Source organism: Hermetia illucens, chromosome 2, assembly GCF_905115235.1.
Source record: "Hermetia illucens chromosome 2, iHerIll2.2.curated.20191125, whole genome shotgun sequence".
Taxonomy (NCBI): domain Eukaryota; kingdom Metazoa; phylum Arthropoda; class Insecta; order Diptera; family Stratiomyidae; genus Hermetia; species Hermetia illucens.
In genome coordinates, this window is record NC_051850.1 from 186,944,605 (window position 1) to 186,955,366 (window position 10,762).

The 10,762-nt window shown below is 45.7% G+C and overlaps 1 protein-coding gene across 1 annotated transcript; it reads left to right on the plus strand.

Annotated features, from left to right (window-relative positions):
* Positions 1-8,391: 8,391 nt before the first annotated feature.
* On the plus strand, positions 8,392-10,762 carry LOC119649955 (protein arginine N-methyltransferase 7). The gene is made up of 3 exons (XM_038052391.1): positions 8,392-10,155; positions 10,224-10,375; positions 10,445-10,762. The coding sequence occupies exons 1-3, from the start codon at positions 8,401-8,403 to the stop codon at positions 10,698-10,700; spliced, it is 2,163 nt and encodes a 720-aa protein (XP_037908319.1). The 5' UTR covers positions 8,392-8,400; the 3' UTR covers positions 10,701-10,762.

Genomic DNA, 10,762 nt, shown 5'->3' on the forward strand with positions numbered 1-10,762 from the left:
ATTGTAGCCAAATAACAACACAAACATGGCGGCTCGCTTGATTATGGGAAATTCTTCCCAATTAGAATTCCACGGCTAGGTGTCGCAGAAGTCGGTTCTAAAACTGCCAATGATTGCGTGCTCCCGCGTTTCGAATTTTAAAACTTAGTCGTTACTCAAGGTATCTCAAAAGAAATTTTATATTTAGTGGATCGATTAAAAAAAAGTAAGCCGTATATAGAAAAAATGTTTATTAATTATTAAAATACACTTTTTGGGGATTTATTTCTTAAAAATAATATCGTCTAAATGTAGACCCTCGCGTTCTCGGGACTCATTTAATCGAACAGTAAAATTACTTATGACGTCAGGGATGGCTGCCATTTCGTGACGGATATTTTCTTTCAAATACGCCAATGAAGTTGATTTATTGGCGTAAACTTTAGATTTAAGATAATCCCATAGGAAAAAGTCCATAGGGGTTAAATTTGGACTGCGTGGAGGCCAATTTATGTCACCTCTCCGGGAGATCAATTTGCCTGAGAAAATTTCACGGACACGTGGCAGAGACATATTGGACGTGCGTGAAGTTGCTCCGTCCTGTTGGAACCATGTTCTTTGGTTATAACCAGGAAAGTTTCGCAGTTCAGGTACCACAAGAAGTTGTCTAACATCTCCACAATGGGAGAACTCGAAGAAGCGGTTCTCACTATGAAAAACAGGAAGGCGCCAGGTGCTGATGGCATCCCGGCGGAAGTTTACAAACTGGTCTTCCGCCAACGGCCAGAATTGATGCTCGAAGCGTTCAACGTATGCTTGAAGAAGGGCATTTTTCCTTGTCGCTGGAAAGTGGCCAGACTCGCGTTGATCAGAAAGGGTAAATGAGACCCGGAGCTCCCGTCTGCATACCGACCGCTGCTTGACACGGCCGGAAAAGTGCTCGAGAAGCTCATCAGGGGTAGACTCGCTGAAGCGATCCGTGCTGCCGGGGACTTATCCGCAAGGCAGTTCGGGTTCAGAACAGAGAAATCTACAGTAGATGCTGTTATGGAGGTCGTAGATGCGTTTGATCGAGCCGGGGCATACAGCCGCCGATCTCGACGGATAGTGCTCCTCATAACGCTTGATGTCAGAAATGCCTTCAATTCCGTAAGATGAACAGATATGCTAGGCACACTAGAGAACTCCTTTCACGTGCCACGCTATCTCTTGCGGATATTGACGGATTATCTGAAAGACCGCTCCCTGTGCTGTGAGACGCTAGAGGGCCAGAGGAGGATGGAAATCACGTCGGGAGTAGCGCAGGGATCCATCCTAGGGCCGGACCTCTGAAACGCTTCCTACGATACTCTGCTGAGACTCGATATGCCCGAAAAGTCGCGCCTGGTCGGTTATGCAGACGACGTTGCGGCACTTGTTGCCGGACGCACTGTTGAACAGGCGCAAAGCAGACTTGGCATATTGATGCGACGGGTGAGCGGATGGATGACTGCTCACGGTTTCAACCTTGCGCTGGAAAAAACCGAAGTAGTCATCCTGACCAGAAGGAGAATCCCGACCTTGCGTCCAATATCGATCGTCGAGTTGACTATAGAGTCAAAACCAGCGATTAAATACCTTGGTTTAATGCTCGACTCGAAGATGAGCTTCTTCGAGCAAATCAAAGCAGCCGCGGACAGGGCTGCAGCAGGAGTCGCGGCCTTGAGTTGGCGGCCCTATATCATCTCCCCTATATAGGAGACGTCTCCTCATGGGAGCAACGCAGTCCGTCCTTCTCTATGGTGCGGAGGTATGGGCTGATGCCCTTGACAAGGAGGTGCATCGTAACCGCCTCGCTCAAGTGCAGAGGCGAGGAGCTTTGCGAGTGGCGTCTGCTTATCGCACCGTCTCCGAACCGGCTGTGATGGTGATTGCGGGAGTGATCCCCGTTGCCCTCCTTGCCAAAGAGCGCAAAGCTATCTATCGCCGTAAGGGCGAAAACTTTAGAGAAGTGGTTGCCCGTGAAGAACGTCAACGCACCCTTAACGAGTGGCAACTTTCTTGGCAAAATGAGCCAAGGGGCAAGTGGACTGCGCGGCTCATCGACAAATTAGACCCATGGTTGAACAGAAAGCACGGTGAGATTGATTACTTCCTTACCCAACTTCTAAGTGGGCATGGAGGTTTTCAGTCTTACCTGCACAGGGTTGGGAAGGCGCGAACTCCTGATTGTGTGTTCTGCAATAGAGTGGCGGATGACGCTGAACACACCTTTTTCTCTTGCGGGAGGTGGGACGGCCTCCGCCAGCAGCCTGATGCAGACACAGGGGAGCTCTCTCCAGACAACATTGTCAGAGAGATGCTGAAGAGCGCTGGCAGCTGGAATCGTATTGCGCATTATGTTCGGGCTCTTCTTACTACGAACAAGATTAAACTCGACCGGCAGAGGGATCGGACGGTAAGGGGTTCCCTGAACTAACAACTCGCTTCCTCCCCTCCCCTCCCCTTTGGTGAAAGGAATTCCCTGACTTGAAGGCTCCCAAAGCCGGGAGAGCGGGAGGGCAAGCCCGAAGTAATGTGTCAAACGGTGCCAGGCTAGTTCTCTGATGACAGGGAGGTGTTTATGTTTGTAGTGCGCCAGCGTGCTGTTGCGGGAGTCCAACACTCTGTGCGTAAACGCATTCACCTACCCTACTCCCAAAAAAAAAACATCTCCACATAACGTTCTGAATTCACTGTAACTGCACGCCCCCTTTCGTCTTCCAAAAAGTAAAGGCCGATAATTCCTCGCGCCGATATCGCAGCCCATACGGTCACTTTAGGCGAATGTATGGGTTTCTGATTGGATTCGTTGCACTCCAGTAGCGGCAGTTCTGCTTATTTACGTGGCCATTAAGATGAAAATGGGCTTCATCCGAAAACAAAATGTTGGTAAACGTTGAAAATCGCTCAATCACCTAATTTACGAAATTAAGCCTCTGACTGGTATCGTGGGGCTTTAATTTAATTTATTTGACTCCATCATAGTTTGCCCTGAATTGAAAATCGTTGTGAGTCCCAAAGTGCTGAAGAGCGAGGAACTATCTTGAAGCAATAAAGAAAAATCTTTACGTGAAATCTCTAAAATTTTTGGTAAAAATCACTCTTCTATCCAATAACAACATTGGGCGCCAACTCTGTTACATACGCAACAACTGTGGCCCCACGTTGGGCGCCAAACCTGTTGCGTACGTAACAGAGGTGGCAACGTGGGGCCCGAAAGGTAGCATTTCCTCTATCTTTTGGGGTTCACACCCACCGAGCTTCTTAGCATTACGATCAGAACTTCCTTCCCTCGCGAATGCTCAGATGCTTAAACGTACTTAGGAGGATCTTATTCACCAGGTGAAGATCCCCTTGTAAATTCAACCTCGACGCTCAAAACAGGGCTCTTCAGCGGACTCCTCTGCATAGTCGGCTGAAACTCTTGGAGTGGAGGATGTAGAATGAAGTAGAATGGACCTTGTCCATTCACTTGCCCATCCGAAACTCAGGAGCTCCACCTTTTAAATGTTTGCCGAAGAGCTAGCTCAAATTATTGACTCAACCTATTAAAAATTAAAGTTCATCGTTGCGTTTTATTGACTTTGTGGGTGTCTCGTTTGGATCGTGACTTTGAGTTTCGACCAGACCAGTCGAATTTGGGAAGATGGCCGTGCCGTCATCCCATCCCTAGCCTGGGAGTGGCTTAGGTCTATAATTCTGATCAGCTCCCTCACAAAAATTCCTTTTGTTTTCCTGAAAAGTTTTGGTCTGATTTATCTACTTGGTTGGCGAGTAGTCGTCGACTTTCTTCTTCAAAGGGTGATTTTGTTTATGAGGACTGACGTTCTCTGGGAGTTGAGATGGAGCATAAATACCGCGAACTTTCGCAGTAAATTTTGTTTTGTTTTTTGATTATTATAGCTTTATCATGAAATGGCTTTCAGGGAAGCCTTTAACAAAATAAATACCGGACGTGCCATGCACTCTGACATATCCTCTGCTCTCGTCCTGCAGATTGAGCGACTACGGGGGAAAGTCCTGGAACTTAGGTTCCCATCGGAGCACTGCATGGTTCGCTCTTCTGCGACCGGATCCAAAGAGGAATCGCCGGGTCCCTGGTTGTACCGGAATACCTCGTCTCCTCGAACTGGAGCATCGTATTTATCATCTGTGAGTGCGGGTTGAAGATCAACTACCGGTCTGAACAGATTCTCCAGAGGAAGCAATTACCTGGACGGCCGTGTAAGAAAGATAGTGGGAGAGAGGGTGGGGGGGGGGGGGTTGTTGAAGTTTTCAGGAGCCTCTGACTCAATACCGATTGGCAGTTACTTGGATCGGGTGGTAATGCTGACGGAAGACACCCTAGACGGGCAGTTTCACTCCCTTAGTCGGCATCTCTAGCTGTTATTGACAGAATCTGCCCTAGAATGGTAGTGGTGTTGTCGGCGGAAGGCTGGTCCTCTGCCCTGGAATCGACTGTGTGACACACTACTGGAGTGGTTCGGTCAGCTTGCCTCCGATGGAGATATCCGGAAGCTCATGAGCTCATGGGCAGCCAGCTTTTCGACGAGAATCCCCAGGCCATTCTACAGCTGGAAGACCGCCACCTAATTAACAGAATTGTCCTCTTCGTACTCCGTCTGATGGTGAGAGAAACAGAGATCAAGTGTCTACATAGAATATAATTAAAAAGTCCAGCCAAAATGTTATACAACTTCTTATCAACCAGAAAATATACACAATCATTACATACGCGGTGATGACTTTCCCATTTTAGACATGCCAGCAACTTTCCCATGCATATTCATTTGCTAAGGAAAAGCATCAACAATACCGAAATAAAAACAGTGGCAATATCAACAGCAGCAGGGACTGAACCTTTCGCGGAGCTTCATTCATAGGCATATTGCCATTTGCTGATTGAGAGGATTGTAATGTTAAGAATGGTTATAGGAGATCAGGTCGATCATCCTGAGTGGCCGATAACGGCCTAGAGGGCAGAGCTATCCCAAAAATCTAAACAAATTGGCTAAATTGACCGTGAAGGTCCGCCCACAAAGATTGAAGCTCCATCAAAGTGCTCGGTCGACACGTTCTTGCACGCCTCTGTGCTAGCCAAGCTCGGGAATGTGGGGGGGTCCTTTGAGCGCTTTGATCCCTCACGCTTCATTACTCAAAACAACGTGTCTATTTTAGAATCCGGTGCGGACCCACGCATCGGAATAACAGGTTGTTTTGAGTAATGAAGCGTGAGGGATCAAAGCGCTCAAAGGACCCCCCCCACATTCCCGAGCTTGGCTAGCACAGAGACGTGCAAGAACGTGTCGACCGAGCACTTTGATGGAGCTTCAATCTTTGTGGGCGGACCTTCACGGTCAATTTAGCCAATTTGTTTAGATTTTTGGGATAGCTCTGCCCTCTAGGTCGTTATCGGCCACTCAGGATGATCGACCTGATCTCCTATTCGTATAATCACTCATATCATTACAGGGTGTACGTGGAATTGGCACTCGGGGAAGAAATCAAGATTTCATACACTTATCTTACGTTTTCTTCGTTTATATTTATTTTCGCGAGTATAATTTTTGTTGAAGACACGGAACGTCTTCAGATCGCGTTTCGTGATTAGCGCGAGGAATTGTGCGAACGTTTTAATTCATGCTCGATTTCCTATGAGATGTTCCTGCTCACGGTCCCTACCTAACCGGTAAATACGCTAAAATATGAGGTGCAGACTGAAGTTAGTGAATGGCAGAAATCGCAAATAATTTTGAGCGGGGGTGACGCAGCAGCAACAGTGAAAAGCACAAAGTTGGGAGCATCATTTGCTTTCGGCGGACTGCTATGGATGAAGCAAGTGGAACCTATTGGGGCCCTGAGGAATTAGGCATTTATATTTTTTCGAGGCCCAGTGGTTTATCTTCAATTAGAAGATAAACCACGCCACGAACGGTGGCGAACATATCTACGGATACAAATAGGTTGTAAATCCAACTAAATGGCGAGAGATATAGAGTCTTGGTAACAACCATACATCGATATCTGGGTGATGTGGGAAACGAAAAGAAACAACTACTGGAGTATCAGGCGAGTTATTGTATATAGTGTTGTCATTTGCCCGTTGGTGCGCCAGCGTACTCCGATGATGCGATGCAGACACGTGTTGATGAAGGCTTGGCACTTTTGAGTGGCAGGGAGCGTTACTTTCCATGTGCTACTCCTATATAGCAACACGGAAAAAACACTAACATGGAATAGTCTCAATGTTATCCTGGAATTAAGATTTAAGACAACGTAGTGAAAGTGGATCTACGGTCAACATACAATTGAGCGCCACCGCCGGTGGAAACAACTCTTCTTAGATAAACAAATCAATTTCGACGCCTTCGAAGCTTTGCCCATTAATGCGGATAGGGGGAGCCTGTCAAACCTTGGTTATCTTCAATCAAACTCAATTTGCCTCTCTTTCCAAACGCAGAGCTATTTGGTCAAACTCCATGACGCGATGATAGAGCAAACAGATGTCATCGATATTTTTGAGGGAAGATATCATAGTCCATTGAACTCCTCCACGTCCTGAGACAAGGCAGTCGTTTTTGAGTAGTGTCCTGTTCATCAGGATTGTGGTTACCACCATAGCTTTTGCTCACGGTTCTTCGACTTCAACACAGTTTGCGCGAAATATGTACTTCGATAATGGAACTCGCATAATTTTTCCTGATTTTCCGTTCTTAACCAGAAACAAAAAGGAAGAACATTTTTTGTACAAATCCCGTATAAACAGAAGATAATCGTTCCGAAAATCTACTAGTTGTGATTTGTACTCTTCGTTTTCTTATGGGTTTCGATTTTAGGAACAATAGAGAAAAAAGACAGCAAGACTTAGAACATTGGGTGGAGGTCACCTTAATTAGTTGGAGAATAGACTGGGAAACCGCTGTTAATTTCTTGGTCTAGTCTGGAAAAAGATTTATTGCAAAAACTTCAAGAAGCGTCGAGGAATTTGTGGTTGTTGTGCTGCTATGCCATTAAGATCCGAGTTATAAGTAACATCAATTGTGGATCCGGTCCGTAGTGGATCTTCCCTCTCAATCCTGACATTAAGATCCCAACCTTTATGGAATTTTACGCGGAGTCGAATGATTTTTTTTTTGTCTTTTTTTTTCCTTGCATTCGTAGTTCTGCCTTACCTATGGATTTCGTATTTCAGGTTCTGGTGTGATGCCACGTATGGTGAGGCATGCGGAATTTTGACAATGGCATGAGAAGGGCTGAAGTGTCCAAACATCACCCCCGCATTCCCAAACCTGGTTAGTGTATAAAGGTGTGTTGACGGCACATTTCATTGGAACCACACTTATCCGGCGGATCTTTACACAGGAATTCACAATTTTCTCTAGATTTCGGGGTAGCCCTGCCCTCGAGATTGACCTGGATCAACCCGGACAGTTCGTTTTTCGAATGGTGTTTATTTATTTATTTAATGAGGACAATACACAGAAAGCAAATTTCTTATTACATATTGTCCTCAGAGGGAGGAGCAAGTAAATGGCATATTTTGCGCTTAAAGCTAGAGAGGGACATAGAGTCAAAGGAACCAAGCTGTAGGGCATTGTAGGACCGGCAAAACCTCGGGATCGGAGAGTGAAAGTAAATCTCGAGCTCGGCGAAGGGTACATCAAAAATGTCCGCATTACGTGTGTTATGAGACGAGGCGATACGGAAAGTAATATCCGAGTTGGCGGAGCAGTCCATCAGACCATTGCAGAGTTTGAAAAGAGTACACATATCAGGGAAGATACGGCGTTGCTGTAGGGATGGGAGATTGAGGGTGCGGAGTCGTGACGGATAATCAACCCGTGGAAGGTTCTTTTTGTAAAAGAGGGTCCGGGTGAATTTGCGTTGCACAGCTTCAAGAGCGCGGCTGTCACGGATGCGGTAGGGGGACCAGACTACACAGCAATATTCAAGCATGTTTTTGACCAGGGAATTGAAGAGTGTTAAGGAGGACTGGATTGAGGTAAAGTCGGACGAGGAACGTAGGATAAAACCAGACATTTTGGAAGCTCTATTGATGATGTCAACAAAGTGGGAATTGAAACGAAGTTTATCGTCGAATATTACACCCAGGTCTTTGGAGGAGGTCAGTAGTGAAAGGGGTTGACCACTGAGAGAATAGGAAAAGGATGATGGGGAGGGTTTCAGGGAATAGCGCATCCAATGGCATTTGTTGACATTTGTGTTAAACAAAGAGTCATAATAAAACTCAGAAAAAGAAGCTCCGATTTTTGTTTTGAAAAAAAAATAACTGAAAAAATCAGTCTTAAGCAATGAATAAAACACATTTCAAACGGCAGCACTTACATAACTCTGTAAGATGGCAATGCCGTAAGCAATCAGCACGTGCACTTCTCTCAAATGTCAAACTTGTTAGTGTTGTCGGTTCGTCGTTTCCTTACTTTCTCGGAGTTAAATAGTTTTAAGAACTTTTTGCTTAAAAATCAAATGGGGACGTTCGTGCAAAATCTGAATCCGATAACTGGTCGCTCTGAGTGGGAGGCTCGTTGCGATGACTACGACTATCATCAAGAAGTCGCCCGTTCAGCGTTCGCCGACATGCTTCACGATACGGAGCGCAACAAGAAATATTTCGCGGCATTACAGAAAACAATCAAAAAACTCCACGAAAATGGAATTAAAGCTAATGTACTGGACATTGGGACGGGAACTGGACTCCTTTCAATGATGGCCGTGAAGTCGGGAGCCGACTCGGTGACTACTTGTGAGGCATTCCTGCCCATGGCGAATTGTGCGGAAAAAGTGATTGGCGCCAACGGTATGAGTGAAAAAATCAAACTCATTAAGAAGCGATCGACGGAACTTAAAGTCGGACCTGGTTGCGATATGGAGGAGCGAGCGAATGTTCTCGTCACAGAGGTCTTCGATACAGAGTTGATAGGGGAGGGAGCGATCGAAATATTCAACCATGCCCACCGCTACTTGCTGACCGAGGATTGTGTCGTTATCCCAAGCAAAGCGACGATTTACGCACAAGTTGTTGAGAGTCCTTTCGTGCAATCATGGAACAAACCAAGACTTATAGCGAATTTAGACGCAGACATCCTCCTGAAAGTTCCCAAAGAAATCCAAGAATGTGAAGGCGAGTGTGCGGTGCATGATTTGCAGCTCAGTCAAATACCACGCAACCAGTTCAATCCACTTTCCAACCCACTTGAGGCTTTTGAATTTAATTTTACTGATCCAGCTGGTGTTCCCAAAAAGCGTCGATCAGCAATTCCTTTCAAATCAAACGGAATGGGAGTGGCCCAAGCAGTTTTCTTTTGGTGGGACATCAAAATGGACCAGGAAGGCGAGATTGTTCTAAGTTGTGCTCCTTATTGGGCCCACCCGGATTTCGAGAGCCTTTTGAAATCCCAGAAAGATGGCGAAAATATTCCCAAACAGAATGTTATTCCCTGGCGCGACCACTGGACCCAAGCTATCTACTATCTCCCCAAGCCATTGACTATTTCGAGCACCTCCGAATCATGTCTCGTCGCCTATCACGATGACTACTCTTTCTGGTTCGATGCCAGAAATTCCCAGGAAAGTAACATCACAATCCCAAGACTCAGCTGTACGTGCGCATTCCATCTGGCTTACTCCAGAACCCGAATCGGCCAGCTTAACTATACACCGCGAACTAAAAAGTACATGAGCCTCCTCGAAGACATCATCACACCAAATTCAGTGGTTCTTTCCATGAGCGATGGATCACTGTTAGGACTTTGCACAAGGCCTCTTGGGGCGAGCAAGGTTCTCTGCTTAGAGCCAAATAAACTATCGCGCAACGTCTTAGAGAGTTATGTAAATGCAAACGGGCTGACTAATGTCACCGTTTTGAAATCGTTAGACGAACTTGAAAATCCACTGGAAATCACCCACGTGATAGGCGAACCATATTTCGTTACATCGATATTGCCTTGGGATAATTTCTACTTCGGTGCAGCGCTTATGAAAATTAGGGAGAAACTAAGACAGGATGTGTGCATTGTACCGGGAAAGGCCAAGATCTACGCGATCGCCGTTGAGTTTTTGGATTTGTTCAAAATACGCGCCCCCCTTGGAGAATGCGAGGGCTTTAAGCACGACGTTTTTGATAGTTTCGTGGAGGTAATCAAATATAGTTCTCAAAATCCAAAGACAATTCAAATCTGAATCCCAATTTACCCTCACTACAGAATTCCTCACTTCTGGCAGACACAAACGTGGAAGCTCAACCTCTTTGGGAGTATCCATGCAAAGCATTATCCCAAAAAGTGGATCTTCTCACGGTTGATTTTAGCTCTTTCCACCAATCGATAGACAACTCCGGAACGCTACACGTTGAAGGGTATGTCAAACAAAAATCCACTGTTGGAATCCTTTAAAAATGTTAACTATTATGCAATCGTTTGTGCAGCTCAGGCACCGTTAACGGCATAGCACTTTGGGTCGATTGGAGCTTGGATGGCAGCGACAAAGAAAGGCGGAACGTTACTACCGGACCAGTACTAGCTCCTGAAATCGGAAACTATATTTCATGGGATTTGTACACTAGACAAGGTGTACATTTACTTCACACACCAAAAGCTGTGAAAGGGGGTGAACAAATTAGTTGGGATGTTAAATTTATTCCAAACGCTGGTGATATACGTTTTAAGTTCAATTTAGAGTAGTTTAAGGACTTCCAAGAATAATTGTTTCTGAAAAGATGAAATATACATACACATATGTATTA

Bases quoted from the DNA above. Each gene is read 5' to 3' on its own strand.
- LOC119649955 (XM_038052391.1), top strand. From the start codon at position 8,401: ATGTCAAACTTGTTAGTGTTGTCGGTTCGTCGTTTCCTTACTTTCTCG. The intron at 10,156-10,223 runs GTAATCAAATAT...CCCTCACTACAG, and splicing joins TTTTTGATAGTTTCGTGGAG to AATTCCTCACTTCTGGCAGA. The intron at 10,376-10,444 runs GTATGTCAAACA...TCGTTTGTGCAG, and splicing joins GGAACGCTACACGTTGAAGG to CTCAGGCACCGTTAACGGCA.